The sequence below is a fragment of the Azolla caroliniana genome, unplaced genomic scaffold (genome assembly GCF_043228905.1).
Source record: "Azolla caroliniana isolate FFs.n. ecotype wild unplaced genomic scaffold, voAzoCaro1.0.p SCAF_11, whole genome shotgun sequence".
Taxonomy (NCBI): Eukaryota; Viridiplantae; Streptophyta; class Polypodiopsida; order Salviniales; family Salviniaceae; genus Azolla; species Azolla caroliniana.
In genome coordinates this window covers 14,164,940-14,186,200 of record NW_028230446.1, presented here as the reverse complement: position 1 = coordinate 14,186,200, position 21,261 = coordinate 14,164,940, and the positions used below count along the sequence as shown (strand labels likewise).

The window sequence follows — 21,261 nt, the reverse complement described above, 5'->3', positions numbered from 1 at the left end:
AAGCGGCTAAAGACGCGAATTGGCGTGCCGCGATGGAAGAAGAGATGCACGCATTGGCGGAGAACGAGACCTGGGACCTGGTTGACGCACCAACAGGGGTAAAACCGATCGGGTGTAGGTGGGTGTAAAAGGTCAAGTACAACACCGATGGCTCCGTTAACCGGTACAAGGCTCGGCTAGTGGCAAAGGGCTACGCGCAGAAACACGGCATCGACTACGATGAGACGTTTGCGCCGGTCGCGAAAATGACGACCGTCCGTGTTTTGCTCGCAGTAGCTGCGGCGAAGGGGTGGCACTTACATCAGATGGATGTAAAGAATGCGTTCCTGCAAGGTGACCTTGAGGAACAGGTGTACATGGTACAACCCCCCTAATTTCACTCCGGAACGAACTCCTCGGCAGTATGCCGACTGAAGAAGTCCCTTTACGGACTGAAGCAAGCCCCGCGTGCCTAGAACGCGAAGATCACGCAACAACTGCGTCGGATGGGCTTCGTCACGACAAAATCGGACTCTTCCCTGTTCATCCGGAAAGGTCGACTCGGACCGGTTAGTATTTTACTATATGTTGATGACTTGGTCATCACCGGTGCCGACCTAGGTGAAATCGACCGCGTGAAGCTCCAGCTTGCGGCATCGTTCGACATGAAGGATCTGGGGGACCTTCATTACTTCCTCGGGATCGAAGTGAATCGTACCCCCGAAGACATATTGATCAACCAACGTCATTACGTGCTGGGTATGCTCTTCAAACTCGGGATGGCCGACTATAAGTCCGTCTCGACTCCTCTGGACAGAACCGTCAAGCTTCGTCCCGATACGAGAAAGGTATGCGACCCGACGAGGTTCCGACAAATTGTCGGAAGCCTCATATACTTGACCATCACCCGACCCGACCTCAGTTATCTGGTCAGAGTGATCAGTCAGTTCATGGCGCGACCTACCGAGGAGCACCTTTAGTGTGCGCAACGCGTACTGCGGTACGTAAGCGGCACTAAGGACCACGGACTGCTATATCGGACCGGTGCAACCGCGCAGTTAGTCGGCTACACCGATGCTGATTGGGCTGGCAACGCCGCCGATCATCGATCCATGTCTGGATACGCGTTCTCCCTCGGGAGTGCCACGATCGCGTGGAGCAGTAAGAAGCAGCCGACAGTTGCACTGTCGAGCACCGAAGCTGAGTACCGAGGAGCGGCTGTCGCGACATGCGAAGCCATATGGTTGAAGCGGCTACTTAAGGACCTACAAGAGGAGGTGTCCGATCCAACGACGATCTACTGCGACAACCTCAGCAGCATCCAGCTCGTGAAGAACCCCGTTTTCCACGCACGGACCAAGCACATTGAGGTGCACTACCATTTCTTCCATGAGCGTGTCCTTTCCGGTGAAGTCGAACTTCAGTACGTGCCGACGGATCGGCAGATTGCCGACATCTTCACCAAGCCTCTTCGTCTGGACAAGTTGCGGAAATTCTCAGGTGCGCTCGGATTGCGTCACCTCGACGTGCCAAACTTGAGGGGGAGAACAGTCCCGAACGACCAAGCAAGGCAGTAGGAAAGGAGCAAAGACCGCGACACCGAGTCGGTTGTCAAGTTCAACTTCGGATCGGCTGAAGAAGCCGAGGGCGGACCCGCGGAAAAGTTCGAAAGCGGACATAAGGGGAGCAACCGAAGGAGAGAGCCGAAGCCAACCACGCATGGGGGAGATGACGCCATCGAGGGCGAGAAGACCGAAGACGAGTTGGAGACAACCAACTCGGACGAGAGCGAAAACCGATCAGAGGTAGCCGAGTCGGTTCAGATGTTTGATTTAGATACGTTGAATCAACCGAGGCCCAAGCAGAAGAAAAGGCAGCAGGAGAAGCGTCAACACCGCAACAGCAGAAGAGCTGATAAGGGCCGCATGAGCAGACAAGCCGACCGGAAGGGTCGAAGCGCGCGGAGTCGAACAGGTCGAGGAGCGCGAGCGAGGCGTGAAGCCAGGAGGAACCGGAGCTGTGAGCCCGAGGATCCCGAAGAGCCTCGAGTTGAGCTTGAGGGGGAGTGTTGAGAGACAAGCTCAACATCGGCCGGATCGGCTGAAGAAGCCGAGGACCGGATCGGTTGGGACCGATCGGTTAGGCCGAGTGCGTAAACCGGGAGGTCGTTAGGAAAGATATTCCGTGAGGAATATATTTGGGAGTTAGTGTAGGAGTCTTGATGAGCATTGAAGTACTGTCAGTACTTCGGTCAGTCCTTCTAGGACTTGTATAAAAGTGTTCACTGAGCACGTCTTATGTACAGACTGAGTATTATTGTTGAATATAGTTCTTGTGTTCTCTCTCACTCTCTTTGTCTCTCCCGCGTATACTGCGTAAGCTCAAGCTCTCCATTAAACCTGAGTTTTCTTCCTTCTGTTTGGTCTTCATACTTGCTTCCGCACGTTACTTTTTACAACTTCCTTAATATTGTAGGATTCCACCAATTCAAAAGTATTGACAACCAACATACTTTCCTAGGTTTCTAGCATTTCAACATGACTATGTTAATGTTTGTCCTGAATATAGAGACGAGGGAATGACCCTAGACATTCCAAACATCTTTCTCATGTAAGGTTTCCAAATTACTCCCTCCAATTCATATAGTATATAAAACATACATACACATGTACCATCTATGTCCATGTTTTAGCACTAGCTCATGTTACACAAGAAACATCAAAAGTGAGATAAAAGCCAAGAAAGAGTTGTATTACCAATGCGAAAAGAAATAGAAATGGTGGGCCTAATTGTGGCCTTGGATGTTGCGGTAGACAAAACAAGCATATGTAGCGATTGTCAAGATGAGATTCGGAAAATCCGATGAGAATCGTCCATACACATGATACATGACTCATGAGACATGAGACATGAGACATGAGACATGACACGTGACACATGCCACATGTACGTGTGTGTGTGTGTGTGTAGATCCTTATGCGTTTCCTATCCGCCACAAAGAGGGCAGAGTCCCTATGAATGTTGATATTAAATGGAGATTGAATACACTAATCAAGAACGGATGCCTTCATGAAGCTTTTTATGTGCTCGATGCTCTTCTTAGAGGAAATGCACTTGTAGATCCTTCTTCTTACATACCGCTTTTGCAGGGTTTTTTTCTTAACAAAAGAAGCTTTCACGAGACCAGAGTTATCCATACCCACCTCGTCGAAAATGCGTTGTCTATTCCTATTTCTGTATGTACTACACTTGTTGACATGTATGCGAAATGTGGTCATATCCATGATGCCAGATGTGTATTTGACCACATAACACATCATAATGTGGTCTCTTGGACAGCCATGATTGCAGGATACGTGCATGATGTAGACCATGTTTGTGAAGGCCTTATTTTGTTTGAGAAAATGCTTCATGATGGAGTTATTCTGCCAAATAGTTTTACTTTTCTCAATGTCACAAATGCTTGTACAAAGCTTGGTGACCTCCAAGCTGGAAGAATGATACATGAGCGTGTAATAGAATATGGGTTGGACGTAAATCCGTATAGTGCCAATGCTTTAATAAACATGTATCTGAAATGTGATAGTATTGAAGATGCAATTCAAATGTTTGAGAGCATATGTTATAGGGATGTAATTGCTTGGACCATCATTATCTCTGGATATGCTCAAAAGGGTCATGTAGAGAAAGCCTTTCGAGCAGTTCAACAAATGGAATGTGAAGGATTTCATCCTGATGATACCACTTTTATATGCATGATTAGTGCATGTACATCATCATGTACTCTGGGGTGGGGAAGACAACTTCATGCAATTTCTATCCATCTTGGATACTCTAAGCGTGAGGCTGCAGAAAATGCCTTAATCGATATGTATCATAAATGTGGTAAAATTGATGATGCATGTCAATTGTTTCACAAAATGCATGTAAAAAATGTGGTCACATGGAACACCATGATTTCAGGTTATGCTAAACATGGCCTTCTAAGAAATGCATTCAAACTCTATGAAATAATGGATTGCTTTCCAAACCGTGTAACTTTTGTTACCATTCTGAAATGTTGTGCGACAGTTATGGATCTTGAATGGGGAAAATCCATTTATAATGAAATGGTATGGAATGAAGTAGTTATTGATGTATCATTAGGAAACTCTCTCATTGATTTTTATCTAAATTGTAATAAACTTGAGGATGCCCAACAAGTGTTCATTAATCTACACTGTAAAGATGTTGTGTCTTGGACTATGATGATTCACAGTTACGGCAAAAATGAGTATGCAGATAAGGCCAACAAACTACTGAGGGAAATGGAATTGGAGGGGGTGCAACCAAATGAAGTCACTTTTGTTGCCATTATTAACGCATGCTCTCTTGTTGGAAACCTAGAATTAAGCATGCAGATACATTTTAAACTTGTCAGTTATGGCAAGGAAATAGATTCTCTTGTTGGTAATGCTCTAATTGATTCATATGTTAAGTGTGGAGATATACATTGTGCTTGTTTTGTATTTGACAAAATGACTCACAAAGACATAATTTCATGGAATTCAATAATCTCAGGGTATGCTCTCCATGGATATGCAAGGAAGAGCCTCTTACTTGGTGAGGGGATGCAACAGGCTTATATCGAGCCTAATGATGTCACATTTCTTGGTGTTTTATCAGCGTGTAGTAGAGTAGGTTTGATTGATGAAGGGGTCTACATTTTCATAAGCATGGTCCAAGATGGGCATATCATACTAACAGATGATCATTTTGTATGTATGGTGGATTTGCTGGCTCGCATCGGGCATTTATATGATGCAGCAGACCTCATAAGAAGCTTACCTCTTGATATTAATTCAGTAGTATCAAGGGCATTGCTTAATGGTTGCAAGCTACATGGAGAGTTTGAGCTAGCAATATCTGTTATTAAGAATATGATTGACTCAGAACAGGATGATGCATCTGCCTTTGCTCTGATGTTGAATATGTTTGCTTCTTGTACATCTTTTGGAGTGGAAGAGGTTATGAGATTTTTTGAACAAGAATGAGAGCATATGCTTATGGATCTTTTCAAAGGTAAAGGAGAATGAACTTTCATGAAGAGTCTTGAACAATGAAGAGCTATAGAGCCTTACCTTGCCCTTTGCCCTCGTGGAGATTCGAAAGGAAACACTACATGAGTAACCATCTAATCCTCGTTTGCAATCTAAGATCTTCTCAGCTACATAGATGTGGAGATTTCAAGACATATACTGCATACAACATATCCATGGCAGCATCTTTTACATCTAAGATATCTCTTACCCCATGGATATGTAGATTGAAAGTCATGTCAATGTCATTTCACAATAACGATCCTTTTTAGTACATGAATGTGGAGATCCAAAAGAATATGTATGTCATTATCATTGTTTACATAAAAGAGCCCTTCTACTTACAGGGATATGATCCAAAGGTAGTTTCCATGGTTATTGTATCTACCACATATGTCATGGATATATAATTGGTCTTTGTTCACATTTAAGACCCCCTCTACTGCTTGGATACATTTGGATATGGGGATCATTATTTACATATTTAGTTCCTGCATGTGTATCCATATCATGATCAATGTTTACATTTAGCATCCCCTCTAGCACATGGATATAGAGGTTCAAAGGAACACTGGATATATATTCATGTCACATGATTACATCTAATATTGCTTCCATGGACTTTTGTTGGAATAAGGGGAAAGGTACTCAGCTACAACATTGATAGGGCCATATGACATGCCATTACTGTTTACTTGTGCAATCCCTTGTATTCAAGCTCAGGTATGGAAATCTCACCTTCATATACATGCCTTTATTGGTTTTCATATATATGATGTCTCCCTCCATGGGCCTTGGATGAGAATATGGATTTGCACCATGTGCTAAGTACCTATGGTATGTAGCACTACCAACAAGGATATTGTGATTGGTTCCAGGGATGCATGTGGGACCAAGAAAAGAGGACACGAAAGGATAGTTATAGAGTTAAAGCCTTATAGTGTGAAAGGGATCAATACAGACACTACAAAGGTCTCTTTTGTGCTTTTTTTAGTTCTTCTTCGTCTTCTCTTTTAGATTTATGCCAGAGCGCTCTCTCGTACTTTACAGGAGACTACCGCTAAGTGCTAATTTGAAGCCAAGCTCTAATCTCTTTGTATGTGTGATGTGATGTATATCAACTAAATGAAGTGTGGTTTGCTTATTAGTGTATGACTTATATGTCTAATATGTTTTAATGCTTAAGCCCTATTTTTAAGGCCTTAGCTATTTTCTTAGTTAGGAAGCATAAATGAGAGAGTAGAGCGAGAGTTCATAAAGTCTAGCTATTTTCTAGTTAGGAAACATAAACGAGAGAGTAGAGTGAGAGTTCGTAAAGTCTAAGTATTTGAGTGATAGTAGCTTGGCAATGCTTGACAAACATTCTCACATGGCTCACCAAGAGGGTATATGGTAGTCCGACTCGAATATGTGATTTCAGTAAGGATAGAGAACTCACGATAGAATGAGGTTGTGTGCTTGTTGTGAAGCAACTCGAGGTGACACAACTTGCTCCAACAGGGAAGATGGTCATGTTTGGATGCTCTATATTGTTGACTAATCATATTGTATGTTGTATCAACTAGTCTCTTCAACAAATAAATCTAAACAAATTGATTGTTGTGTTGTGAAACACAGGATTAAAATGGTGTGCTACACTTGAAAGTTTATATAACTATTACAATATGCAAGAGCAATATCAACTCCATTCCACATATGCTCTTCTTTTGTAGATGGATAAATTTGTTCAAGTTTGCGTTTGTAGAGAGTCACAAAGGTCCACACATGAACATCTCTATGTACATGCCTATGTTGATGATACTTCCTTTATTCGTTTAATGATCCACACCATATGCATATACGATATGGATGCTTTACAATCATACAACATTGTAAACTAGGGTAAAACTGAACTTTCGAAAATATAAGTTGTTGCCCTTTTATGTGTATGATTACCAATTGTTATGGTTACAAGAAAACCTTAATCGGGATTAAACGGTTAAGCATTTGATCTATGAGGATGGAACATCGTAGATAGGTGAAAAGAGGAATGAGCGTTATATAAAATACGATAAACATTAAGTTATAAAAACAGTTGTATATTGGTCCACAATGCAACTTCAAAGGATGTTGTGGGAGTTCATAGAGTAGTTTTGGAAGTTGAAAGATGTAGGTAAAGGGTTGAGGTTGTTGTCATAGTGACAAAGTTTGCATAATGAAGTCATTGGGAGGTTTGATTGTACTCAATTTAGAAACGCACAAACGAGTGAGTAAAGCAGCAATGCTCGTTGATTATGTGTAGATTCACCCATGAATTAAGATGTCAATGAATATGTGCAAATTCAAGAAATCAAATTGTTTTGGATCCTAAACTACTACAATTTGGGATATAATATTCGGTAAGCATGATAACGTTGTAGTATGGTACCCATTTTGCACAAAGTTAATTCAAAATTGGAAGAAAGTCACTCAACATATGCATGGAATAGAACAAGATCAAGATTTGGAAAACAATGACCACTAACATTATGGGCATTATGGAAATATCGATGTAACCGACTTTATGATGCGGTAGACATTCATTGCTCAGATGTATCGTTTGAGATATGGGAGAACTTGCTGGCAATAGTCTATGGCCAATATGATAATATGTAGGGTTCCCCAGATACTGTGAACAAGAAAAGGAAAAAGCTCCATCACTTATGGAAAAAGTTACCCCTGTTTACAATGTCAACTCAAGAGCCTCAATGGCAATATCGACTTCCATGGACTCTTTCTTGAATATCAACAAATGCAAACATCTTCTACAAAGTTCGATATTTGGTCCTATGATTATATTTACATCATTGTGTAAGAAAAGTTGTAACCTCCTTGCAAGCTAGGTTCAAGTTGTAGCCTTCAGGCGTTTTTTCTTAATACTATTGAAGAAAATCCTTTAAAAAAAAAGAAAAAAGGATCAAGATATACTAGTTCGATGCAAATAGAGAGTATTCCTATAAAGGCAACCCCTTTCGTTATTTCCAAAGACTCCATTGTTGTAAGTTTTTCTAGATATTCATCTCATTCCTAGTGCCGCTTTGCAATACGTCCAATAGAGAGTGGTTTAAGATTTTTGGTGATTATGGCTTCCTCAATGGATAGTACTCTACCACACTATCTTCCATCAACCCAATTTTCATGAATTCAATTTCTTCAAGCACTTTCTATGGCAATGATTGCCTGATTGTCTAGAGTTGCATGATATTTCTTTCAATGCTTTTTCAACACAACTTTGTACATTAGTAGTTTTTATTTGTGTACGTGTGACGTTCCCTATATGAATGATATAACGCGCTTCTAAGGGCACAATTTCATTCACCATAACACCAATCCTAAACTTTGCCAAAACTATATCAAAATCCTAGCTTGTGGAAACCACATTTTGCTTTTCTATTGTTCGACAAAGGCGAGTGTGTCCCCACCCAAACAAACTATGAGCAAGAGAGCATGCCCAAACATTGATTTCGTTGGCAAACAAGTTTTAGAAACCGAGACTAATCCATGTACTCCACTTTGGAAAGACTTTTTCCAATGCAATGCACCAATGGCTCCAAAGGCATGGAGGTAGAGAAAAAGCAGAAGAAAAGAATATTAGCTTTCACCGAGGATGGGGCAAACAATGCGAGAGCACGTATATATATCACCTCTCTCACCTCTCTCACCTCGTCCCAACTCTCATGGGCACGCAACACACTCGGGCTCAAAATCTCATCGCCCCACAAAGGAGTGCCTACAATTTACAAGACTAGCGATGGGATGGTGAGTGAGCGTGTGGGCGGGTGGGCCTCTCTTTGGGGTGTTGGCGTTCCAAGTCATAGAATTTGAGAGAGAGAGAACCCAAGTTCGATCATATAGAAAGCCCCACCACCCCCTCCTCTTCTTCTCATGATATAGATATATCTATAGATAGATATGTATATAATGTATATATGCATGTATCTCTCTCTCTCTCTCTCACACACACACACACACACACACAAGGAAGAGGAGAAGATAGTGAATGTAACGGCAGGCAGGCATCGCATCCATGGGGGGCAGCCGCCATAAAAAAAGATCGAAAAGAAAACAGAACCCCCAACCCCCCGCTAATCTCTCTCTCTCTCTCTCTCTCTTCTTCTTCTTCTTCTTCTTCTAAGCGATCTATGATTTCAAAATTTCGCATTTACTGCAATCAATCAATCAATCAGATATCTCAAATTTCGCTCCCATTCCCATTCCCATTCCCTCTTTCTTCTCTTCTCTTCTCTTTTCGTCTCTCGAGGGAATCCATCCATCCATCCATCCATCCATCCATCCATCCATCCTCTCTCTCTCTCTCTCTCTCTCTCATTCATTCAGTGACACGATCATCATCATCTTCTACTTCTTCTTCTTCTTATTCGTCTTCATCATCTTCTTTCTGCTTCATCAATGCGTGCGTGCGTCTGTATGTTGTACATTTTGCATACATACATGACATGCATGATATATGCCATACATACATACATGTCGTCAATATAGTGCAGTGCAGTGCAGTCTCTCGACTCTCAATCTGTATGTATGTATGTACATATTGTATGTATGTATGTATGTATAAATGAACTCAATCAATGGTGGAACATTAAGTACCCCCCACAAACCTCCTGACACACACACACACACACACACACACCACACACAATACAAAAATACACAATGTATGCATGTATGTATGTATATGTATGAGAGCTGACACACCACCACTCCCTCACTCACTCACTCGCTTGCTTGCCATTACTCTCTCTCTCTCTCTCTCTCTCTCTCTGTTGCTTCCATTAATCCACCATTTTGTCCCCTGCAACTGACATTCTCGTTACTTCTTCCATCAAAGTAAGTTTTGCTCCTCCTCCTCCTCCTCCTCCTCCTCCATTTTATGTATGTTTATAAATTATATTACTTGCTGCGTTCATTTCTCTCTCTCTCTCTCTCTGTCTCTCTGTGAATGCAAGTTCCATATATATCTCTTTATTATTATCATCATCATTCTTTGTCAAGGTCTAATCAAACCACCACACCTCATCATCATCATCATCATCATCATCATCATATCATGTCCTCCATAGACATCCGCCCATTTAACCTGTATATGCAGATGTTGCCCACCGTACTATATCCTTCCGCTGTCATCTATCCATTTCCTCCTATGAGTACGTGCATTCTGAATTTTTAGTACAGTTTTGATTCTTCTTCTTCTTCTTCTTCTTCTCCATCAAGATTCAATACTGCTGCTACTTTAATGGATGCATGGCCTCATCCTTCTTCATCTCATTACAAGAACACTTGTATTATGCCTCTTGAATAGTTGGACGTTAATCCAACTTCCTTCTCGATGTTCATCTAAAAACTGATCTGCTGCTTCATTGTTATCCATTTCTCTGCTCCGTCACTCACCATCAATCCGTTTCCGTGTTGATAATACACACACACACACACACACAATTACTATCACGTAATACATATTTGCACAGACAGCGCTCGGCATAGCATTCACGCACACATCTGTGTACATGAGTGTGTATTTACAGATGGCTTTATGCATATGTATATACAGCTCCATCTGATTGAATCTCGCCCTTCTTCATGTAGGCACACTTATAGGTGCAACTTCATCTTATCAATGCTTCTGTATTCTTTCCCGCCCTCCTTCTCCATTTCGCCATTTCTGGCATAGTAACGAAACAAGTCATCTTGTTTGAAGGTAAGGCATGTGAGTGCATGCACATAAACGAAGCTTTTGGAACGTTTCTTTCGTATTATTCGTCTCTGTAGTTATTCAAAAACTAATACTAAAAACGGCCAGGAATAGTATAAGTTGGACAAATGAGCAGTTAAATCCATATATACATATATATTTTAATGTATATATATCTGAAATGGATTCAAATGTGTAATCGTTTCTTTCCCTCTTTCTTTCTTGATCTCTCCTTTTTACTCATTCTCTCTTTTTGTCTTGTTTTTTTTTTTCGCCCTTTAATTTAGCAGGAGTGCCTCTCGAAGACAACGCGAACCATAAGAAGTGCAACGCAAAGAAGGAAAGTTTGTGTTGTGTCTGCTTTATAGGTATTGCATGAAGATGGCGTCGAATGCGTTATGTTTATCGTCGGTTAATTCAAATGAGTCTATATCGGAACACAGATCATCCGGATTCCTACGAGATCTTCCTTCTTCTTCTAACTTTCTTCTGTACACACAAGCCTCTTCTTCCGAGCCAAAGTCTTGTTACATAGAAACCAATATTGGTGGTAATGAATCTCTGCATAAGAACCGTACGACAGATGTATCCAATGGGAAATATATAGAACCGCTCTCGTTTGATGAAGTGGATTCTCGTTCCGCGATAACAAATCCAGAAATAGGCATGAAGGTGTTTCATGGTAATACTTCTGATCAGAAGCCTATCACATCGAATAAGCAGATCAGCCCTCTTTCATCTGGAGATGATGAAAGAATGAAGCTTCAAATTACCCATGATTTGAAGCAAATGTTTCCGCCTACTTCTGTTCAAGAAAGGTTATATTCGATGAAGCGGGAGAAGACGTCCAAAAGTATCTACACACTGGGTGATTCTGATCAAACGAATGCAAGAAACTGCTCGCACAACAATGTTTGCAATCAATCTACCTCTCAAAGTGAAAATGTAATGACGACCCAGCCTCAAAATCATCAGTTTTTCCCTAGCAGTTCTCATGAAAATCTTCAGATTGTTGTTCACAGTAGCAGCGAAGATCATAAAGAAGAAGCCCCTAAGCCCGGACCCAATCGCACGTCTGCTAGTAATACTCATGCAGGACCAGAAATATTAAAACATTCGACTTCAGCCATGGTTTCTTCCACTTTTGGTCAGAAAGTCGTTACAAAAGAATCTTATGTATCAGAGGAGGCAATGCAACCCCACTTTCCTTCAGCTAATGTGTCCAGGAAGAAAACGTCTCCATATGATGCGAGAAAGGAACGATTGCAAACGCCTAGGATTTTACCATCTGTGGGGGCTTTTGCGATTCAATGTGCAGCATGTATGAAGTGGAGACTTGCCCCTTCGAAAGAACATTATGAGAGGATTAGAGAATCAATACTAGAGAGACCATTCTATTGCAGTGGTGGTAAGGCCTGGAATCCAGCGGCTTCTTGTGATGACCCTTCAGAGCTTTTGGATGATCCGAAGTACTTGTGGGCGATTGATAAACCTAATATCCCAGTTGCTCCTGATGGGTGGCAGAGATTACTTGTCATCAGGGGTGCCGGTGCTTCGAAGTTTGCTGACATGTGAGTGTAGTTATAGATCAACCTGCACACATTTTAATAATGGTCTAGAATTGTGATTCCATACTATTGTTTTTATCCATTGTATGAGCATAACTGTAGATGATTATACATTAGATTGTGTAGTCCATATGGAAACAAATTTATGAAGGTGCTGTTCTGGGAGTGTACAAGTTGATTTTTTTTCTGATGTAAGTTAACATGCAGATTATTTCTATTGTTACTTCGTTCTTTGTAGCCTACAGAGGTGAGCATAAACGAATGTCCAATGTCCAACCGCTCGTTTTTATCCATTGAATGTACATTGTTTTGCTATTTAGTTAGTAAATATTTTAATTCTATCGGTAAGGCACAAATATATGAAGATTGTGGGTATCTCTTTGAGATGATCCATTATTTACAACCTTCTAGTAAGTTCTAGGCATAAATGAAATTGATGTTATTTTATATGGTGAAAGCAAAAATAAGGTGTATGCATTTTTTCCTTACGTGCAACAGTGATATATTACATGTATTGACGCTTGTAAAATGGTTCTGAAATAACAGATGTTAAACATTTTCCTATTGCTTAGTGTATTTCTGCTGCTTGCTTTGCTACTAATTTGTTTTTCATATCATGTTCAGATATTACATAGCTCCGAATGGAAAGAAACTGCGGTCAATGCCTGAAATTGAACGGTACATGAATATATCAGAGCATCGATTTCTACAGTTACTATCATGTATAGATGCTGTTAAACATAGAGCTCTGAATGCAAAGAACTGACAATAATTCTTATGTTTTTTTCATGCAGTTTCCTTGCTGAAAATCCCCACTATGTTATGAATGGAGGTGTGAGTCCAAGTCAGTTTTCTTTTGTGATACCAAAGTCCCTGGATAAGAACTATTGTAGGAAAAGAACAAACGTTGGGTCTAATGCTAGTGCTAGGAATCATATGAGAGGCAGTATCAATAATTCTCCGCAGAAGAAGCTTCTAAGGAATAGTTTAGGGCAGAGGTGCGAGCCACTAAGCTGTGGTTCTTCCAGATATGGAGAGGTTGCCAAATCAAGTAAAAGTATTGTACCTGTTCAGGAGAATTTGGTAACTGAGGAGATAGACCAGAGATACAGTATCATACCATATTCTCCGCAGCCTTTGTGGAGCAGTGCAAGTGGTGGGATCAAGTATCTTTGCTGACTATGTAGCAGGGTTGTCTTGTTTTGCTCTACAAATTTGTAGTAGGAATGTTAATTTAATTTAATTTTGTTACAAACCCTTGTTTTCCACTAAGAATCTCATACAAAATGACTCATCAGTTTGGGCGTATTGTAATTTAATTTTCTAATACTTATATATATACATACAGAGAGAGATGTCTCAATGCAATTTTTTTGATAAAGACTTCTTTTTTTGCAAAAGAATGTCATCTCTGACGGCATGTGGGTGATCTTTCAGGGATTTTGATCTCGCCCTGTTTAAGTTATATATATTCATTAATCAAGGCAGACATGACAAGGTAGATTTTATGTGTTTTGCCAGGAGATATGAACTCATCTGCATTTAGTTAGATTTCTTTTTTAAATGTTTTGTTTATTTATAAGCTTTTTAAAGTCAACCTAATCTTATCATGGAAAGAGAATGTTATGACCGTCATAATCTCACTGATTATGATGCTCTTTATTTATTTTTATGTGACAGAATTCAAATGCGAAGTGACACAGTGCCTGCCGCCAGTGATTAATAAACACACATATGTGTGTAATTAATAATACATTTATATCACATGGAAACCATAATATATGCACGTAGGTCATGGTTCTTAAATTTTGTTCATTTCTTTTTTATTGCTTTGGTAGTTGGTGTGAGATCTCCCAATCTACTCCCCCTATTGTTTTGCTGAGGATAAAATATTCTGCCAAAGTCTGCCTTGAAAGTTGGAGGGCGTTTGTGGATTTGGATAGTGACACTTCTTTCTACTTCTCCTTATTAATCAATTCCACACCAAGGAGTAGCTCATACACGTGTGTGCATAGAGAATGTTTATTACAGAGTAGTGTGTAGAGCATGTTTATTACATAGTAGTAACCCTTTTCTCGGGAAGCAGTCACATTCTAGATGATATGTTGATTTGGTTCCTAAGGTTGAAATTGGCCTCCTCATGAATGATATGTTTGAAATTGGGTTTGTATTAGTACATCAATGTTATATGGTTCACTCAATTGATTATACAACCCCCTTAAGAACCCATGATCTTATGACATTTTATTTATCAAAGACTAAGCCAAAACATTGTGATTGTCCTTTATTATCCTTATAAAGGCTAAATACTCTTAGGGGTTCTCCTTGAGAATGACCTTGAGGCTGATGTAGTAGGAGAGAGGATGGAGGGGAAGTTAAAGGAGTGGAGCTCTGTAGAAACTCCAAAGGCTTTGGTTTGGATGGAACGTAGTACAAGGGTAGGGGGTGATGTGGAGGAATTTGAGTAGAGGAAGTGGAACTTCTTGTAGTGCAGTCATGATGGGTAGGAATCAAGGTGTCACTAGTGAGCCATGAAAGTGATATCAGAGTTTATGGTACCCATACAAACATATATGATGGAGGTGAGGGTGTGGGGAGGACCACCAAGTGCATAAAAGTAAGTCACACTTCTATTAAGGTTTGTGGAATCATGCCAAGCCAAATGAGGGGAAAATGGATGGTATGTGGTCCTTGGCTTTGTTCTCATAGAAAGGTAGCCATCCATGTTGTGGTTCACGTGGGGCCGTGCAAGAATGGTAACGAAGAAGACTTCGGGTTTTCTCATTTGATCTCATTTGTCTCATCTATGTTTGGAGCATGAATTGAAGTTGGAAAGTGGGTGTCCCTATAGTCAGAAAATAAATTGTGTTGAAGTATTGGATGAAGCTTCCAGATTGTGGATTGCCGAAGGCAAGTGGTGGTAGTAGTTGGTGAAGTTTGGAGGCAAAGTGGAATAAGAGGGATTGAGGTGGTGTTCGTTAAGGGATGTGTTTAAGAAGAGTGGTGATAATGAAACATTATGCAAGATGTCGAAATTTGGGCCAAGGAAATTCTTGGGAGGAATGTGAAAATGAGGAAAAAGGAGGGGGTTCATGTGAGTATACTAGTAATATGGCTATGCTTATTTACTATTGATTAATTGGCTTAGAACTTGTCTATTTAGGATTTAGTTATTCGATTTAATTAGCTAGATAACGTTGAGTATACAAATATATAGATGGTGTGGTGAGTGTGTGGGGTATCATGTGGGTTGGGAAAAGAACGTGATTATGAATAGGGAGGGAGGCTATTGATGGGCTTGGCAAGAATGTTTGTCCTCCCAACCCAATGCTCTCGAAGTCCATAACAACTATAGATATTCCAACACCTTGTGCCTTGAAGTCAACAAATGATTTACTATCATCAAGCCCCCATGATTCACTTTTCTATTAGAGTTCATTGTATTCTACCAACCAACGACTATGTTTGCTCCCACACACTTAATCCCAAGTTTTTCATTAAAGAAAGCCACAATTTCTGTTCTTGTTGTTTATGCTCAAACATACTTTGTAGAAAAGAGAATCTTCGCACCACCATATGGTCATACAAGTGAAGGATTGTCATCTCACTTGATCTTTTTGGAGTGCATAACGTCTCCCATGCTGTCCCAACCAAAACCAAAATGGCATTAATTTTGCTAGCTTGTCAATTGCGTTTCTTTACCACAGCAATGAGGAAATCAAACCAATATATAAGATGTGGTAATGTGTATCTGAATACATTTTCTCACGGTTTTGTGGTATTTACTTGCAATGTTTTTGTAAATCACATAATTTACTTGCATCCTACAGTATAACAAGCATTGCAAAATATGCATTTTTTACTAGCACCCTCTCTTTAATAAGAGGTGATCTATTTTTAGTTTCATTAGCTTTCTTGTAGGATCTAAATTTTAAAAGTTATTGGAAATCATCAATGTTATAATATTTGTAAAATAATTAAAACTTCTGATAATGTATTGTGACATGGGCTTTTATTAATGTTGAATGTGGATAGAATCATGTTATGCTTTGCTTGTGATGAATTGATAACAACAAATTGTGCATCAATATATGAATAGTGTAAGTGTACACCCTATTACATCGTAAATCATAGAAAAGTATTTATTTTGTAAGGGAGCAATTGAAAAGAAAATCGATGAGGGAAAATGAGTTAAAATGAGCACAATTATTAACATCATGGAATAATATTCTTCAATCTCATCTTATCGATCCAATGCAATATCGAAGCTTCAGTGTCACGATACCCTAAAAATCCCAACCCCTTGCTTTTGTTCATACTAAGGACCGGCAAATAAGGTACATTTAGTAGGTGGTCAATGAGCCACCAATTCCCCACATTCTCAAGTTTGGTAGGAGTGAGATCATATTTCGCCACAATAGCATCCCACACAACATCCTTGCCTTTCATTGCTGCTTGTAAACTTATTGGGTGCCCATTGTAGGGAGGAACTTCTAGACCAAATTGAGTGGCCAAAAGGCTCCAAACTCTTTTGTAACTAAATACATCACCATTAGATATATTAAAAGCTTGGTTCTTTGCATTGGGTTCCAAGCATGCCCAAATTTCTTGTTCGGCTATGAGCTCTGCATCTGCTGCATCACCACATTGCTCCCAAGTCACTCTATTCCCTGGGAAGGTAAACGGGGATCCTTCATACTTGCAAATTGACGCATACACGGCTAAGCTCCCAAGGACATTCATCAAACTCCATGGAGAGAAACCAAGGATTGCATTTGGCCTATGTACCGACCATGTTAAGGTGTCTTTCTTCTTTACAATATCGAAGAGTATATCCTCAAGAGTATAGTAAATGTTTGATATCGGAAGGCGCGCCACATCCTCTTGAAATGGAGGCTCATGGATGGCTTCATTCATTGTATCCAAAGTAAATGAACCAAAATAGTGTTCCCCCCCGGTTTGTAACACAATATGCTGCAATTTAGGGGCGTGAAGTAAAAGGGCATCTATGACATTCCGAAACATATTCCCGTTGTGGAAATTCCTCTCTTCGGTGCGTTGCCCCACACCCATTACCCAAAAGAGATGGGTCACATCTCTTAAAGAAGAGATCTTCTCTTGTGTATCAAGTGCATTGAAAACATCGCATTCTATGTACTCGATAGGCGACTCAACAAAATACCTTGGTTGTGGTCTCCTTGCAATGCCATACACCTTCCATGGGCCTCCAGGTGTATCGGGCCGGGAAAGTATTTTAGCCAAACTATTCCCAACAATTCCTGTGACACCCACCACTAGAGCAACTTTTGGCTGCCCATTGTTGGCTTTGCCAAGACTTTTGGTCTGAAACAAGCATTGAAAGAAGGAAGGTAAACCATCTCTATCTTTTAAGTTTTCACCCAGCATTGTGGGTGGTAATTTTTGGGGAGCATGATCTCATTAAGAATCAAAAGGTAAGGTGCTACATGGATGTGCTCACCTTGCAAACTTGAGCATATACTTTAATCCATATGTATATGTTGGGATGAATGCATATGTACATATGTACGTAGATGTTGACATGTATGTAAGTTGTAACTATGTATGTACGTATATGTATAAGTATGTATGTACGTATGTTGTATGTATGTATGTATGTAATGTACTTATGTTAATGTGATGTTTAACACATTCTGTGTAAATAACTGGAAATTGTGAGGGCCTACCTTGTCGAAGTTAATCTGTCCGGTCCACCACGAATACGAACCCATTGGGATCCTCCTGATACATACACACACACACACACACACATTTGAGGTTATGTGGGGGATTAACCATTACTCATGAATCAACCGTGGGGGCTATGAACTTAGTCCCATAAACCTAAGCATGCTGACACAGTGAAGATTAAGTTAGAAGTCCCAACTATCTAATAATGAGAGGGAAGTGTGGAGATTAGCAAAATCCACGAGTTCATCATTATGAGATACCTACGCATTGACGCCTAATCAGGCTGAGATAATGGTGATTAAGAAAGATCCACAACCTAATTATGATGAAACAGTGAAGATGAATAATATCCACGACTTAATTTCATAAAATAAAAAAAGTGGAATATTGGCATCTAATCACGATGAAAAAAAGAGGATTACAAGAACATATCCTAATCTTGATGAAACGGGGAGGATTATCGACTAATCAGCATACAACCATGATGATTAACAAGACCTATAACCTGTTCATGATGAAAAAATGAAGCTTGACAGGACCCCCATATCAAATCACGAAGATTAACGAGATCCAAAAGCTAAACATGTTGAAACAATGACTAACCATGACTAGACAATGAAGATTAACAATAATTGCGATGGAATGATGACACCTTATAAGCATGATCAGAAGACAAAGATTAACACCAAAAATCAAGATCGGGTAACGAAGATCAATAAAATCTAGTCATAATGATTAAGCAATTAACATTAACAAGGCCCAATGAGCACAATGAAACAACGGAAATGAACAAGATCCAATATATGTATACCTTTGAGAATCTTTCGAGATTCTGGATGTGATGGTATATATAAATGGTGAGCAGGAGAAATGAGGAAACCCTGTTTGCGAGTAATTATGAAGTGTCGTTGTTGGGAGATCTTTGATTGACTACTCTCTCGATCTGTCTCTCTCATAAGCTAAAGCCATGATTTGTATTGTGACAAAACGTGACAATAGATGGATGGAACCTTTACACCTAAGGTGCAAGGTCACATGAAAATCTTCATCCCATTCGTGTAGTGTCGGGTCGGGTCGGGTTCACACTGTCTCTCACCTCATCTCACTGGTACCCTCGTGTCTTCTAAAAGAAGTCACGACCAACCATGTTTGTTGCCTCTAACTTCGAGTTCACGTCCCCAACCTCTGGCCTGTCCGGTCTACTTATTTGGGGTGTGGATCTCCTTTTAGAGACGAACGACGGACTCACGATACATACAATGTCTCCTTTTGAGGTCATAATGAGCAACCTCGAATGACCCATCCACGTATGGATGAACTTCGAGATTTGAGGTCATAATGACCCATCCACGTGTGGATGATTCGAGATTGTTGACAAAATGCAACCTAAAACTAAAATGTGAATGCTCAATGGGAAGTGATCCCATCTCTCAAGAAGTAGGAGGGTAAGATGGTGTCTCTTTCTTGACTCTGGAGAAACTTTGTATGAAAATGTTTTTGGACTTTTTTTCAAACTCTTTCCAAGTGAACTTAGGGATGCAACCACCCCCTAGTTCCACCCATAGAGAAGCATTGGTGTCACCAAAGTGTCAAAAAGGTATTTCTTGAGAACTTAAAATTGGGGATTTACAACAAACCATTAAGATATTTTTAACCATAGTAGTTGATGATGCATTTTTTGACTCTCAATATAACACCAGAGAAATATCGATATGTCATGTACAAACATACAAAGTCGATGATGCAGGTAAGATATTGCATCAAACCAATAAGAAAATGATGATGCCTGTGAGACATTGAAGGACCTAAGGTCTAAGCTAGATAGAACAACATTGGCGGTTGTAACAAAATTTAAGGTGAACACAATTGTTGTAAAAATAAGGAGAAAGTTGAATTTTGCAATGCATAAACAAGACACTAGAGGGTTGTTGGATCCCAACTATAGGATCCATCTCTTGACTAAGCTCCAAGTTCTCACAATGGACTTGGATCTTCTAGGGCTACAACATGTTGCACACAATAATGTTCCAGATTTAAAAGTATTGCACTCGTTTCGATAAATTTGATGCATTAAAGGTTCAAAATATAGTGAATTTCTTTTTATTGTCAATTCAAGAAAAATAAAAGAAGCAAGAAAGAAAAGAATGTTGCGAATGAAACAAAAATACGAAGTCGACATTACCTTTTCCTTACCAACACTAATCTAGGAAAGGGTTTGTTATTGAATGTGCAGTCCACATGTATCACATATGGGCTAGCCCTTGAGGATAGTGTTATGATGTTGGTACACCTCCAACTGTGCTAATAAATGTATCACCTCATATGTTTTGCTTTGATATGTCAGCATCACAAAATATGTGTATGACAATTCTCCACGGAAATCCCTAAAGGTGGCTAATCTATTACAACTACATGTATATTGTTGATGCTTCTAGCTTAACCAAGTATCATCACAACTAATAGCTAATTAGTTATGTGATTACTACAAGTAGCTAATTAGTTAAGGCTAATTTAGACCAATGATCACAAGTAGCTTGGATTGAACATTAATTAGCTAATTAACTAACTAATTAGCTAAGTGATTATTTCTAGTAGCTAATTAACTCAGGAGGATTTAGGTGGATGATAACATGTAGCTTGGATCAAACATAATTTAGTTGATTAGCTAAGTGAATAGTCGATCACTAAGGTAAATTTAGGTGTATGATAACAAGTATCTTGGATTGAACATCAATAAGCTAATTATGAAAGTAAATATCACTAGTAGCTAATTAGCTAAGATCGATGATAACTAGTAGCTAGTTAGTTTAGTGACAACCCTCGTAACTAATTAGCTATAGTGATTTGGCTTGAACATAAGTAACACCGGGTCATTTGAAACAGGTAATATGTCGTATTCTCTTTTGCCATAGTTGGTGAGATGCAGAAAAGTACCCTAATTTAGCATGATTTCGAAAATGTACAATGCATGCGTACCTATTTTGCGAATGGATGGTGAAATATAGAACCAAATAAAATCCAAGCATTTGGTGAATTGCATATGTCTTGTTTTCGTGTCAATTTGTATATCCTGGAGTACAATTGAATACTAGGTTAAATATTAAACATCTTTATTTGGTATCCATATTCAAATTGTAGAGTAAAACTACATAAACCCTAAATGTTAATATGTGGTTTAGGGTTGAGGAAAAAAGTAGTC

The 21,261-nt window shown here is 39.7% G+C and overlaps 3 protein-coding genes across 4 annotated transcripts; 2 read left to right on the top strand and 1 right to left on the bottom strand.

The window, feature by feature from the left end:
- The first annotated feature begins 2,970 nt into the window (after window positions 1-2,970).
- On the top strand, window positions 2,971-5,813 carry LOC147857880 (pentatricopeptide repeat-containing protein DOT4, chloroplastic-like). The gene has a single exon (XM_087326616.1). The coding sequence runs from the start codon at window positions 2,994-2,996 to the stop codon at window positions 5,010-5,012; it is 2,019 nt and encodes a 672-aa protein (XP_087182742.1). The 5' UTR covers window positions 2,971-2,993; the 3' UTR covers window positions 5,013-5,813.
- Window positions 5,814-11,080: 5,267 nt separating this feature from the next.
- Window positions 11,081-13,652, top strand: LOC147857879 (uncharacterized). The gene is made up of 3 exons (XM_087327370.1): window positions 11,081-12,356; window positions 12,978-13,031; window positions 13,148-13,652. The coding sequence occupies exons 1-3, from the start codon at window positions 11,161-11,163 to the stop codon at window positions 13,530-13,532; spliced, it is 1,635 nt and encodes a 544-aa protein (XP_087183496.1). The 5' UTR covers window positions 11,081-11,160; the 3' UTR covers window positions 13,533-13,652.
- A 2,831-nt stretch (window positions 13,653-16,483) lies between these two features.
- Window positions 16,484-19,069, bottom strand: LOC147857878 (3-oxo-Delta(4,5)-steroid 5-beta-reductase-like). 2 transcript variants are annotated; one of them, XM_087327919.1, is made up of 3 exons: window positions 18,874-19,069; window positions 18,059-18,113; window positions 16,484-17,696 (listed from the first exon to the last, which is right to left on the bottom strand). In XM_087327919.1, the coding sequence occupies exons 2-3, from the start codon at window positions 18,101-18,103 to the stop codon at window positions 16,569-16,571; spliced, it is 1,173 nt and encodes a 390-aa protein (XP_087184045.1). In that variant the 5' UTR covers window positions 18,104-18,113; window positions 18,874-19,069; the 3' UTR covers window positions 16,484-16,568. The 2 variants fall into 2 exon arrangements, with proteins under 2 accessions (XP_087184045.1, XP_087184046.1); XM_087327920.1 differs by lacking the exon at window positions 18,874-19,069 and adding an exon at window positions 18,259-18,402 and having other exon boundaries at window positions 18,059-18,110.
- Window positions 19,070-21,261: the final 2,192 nt, after the last annotated feature.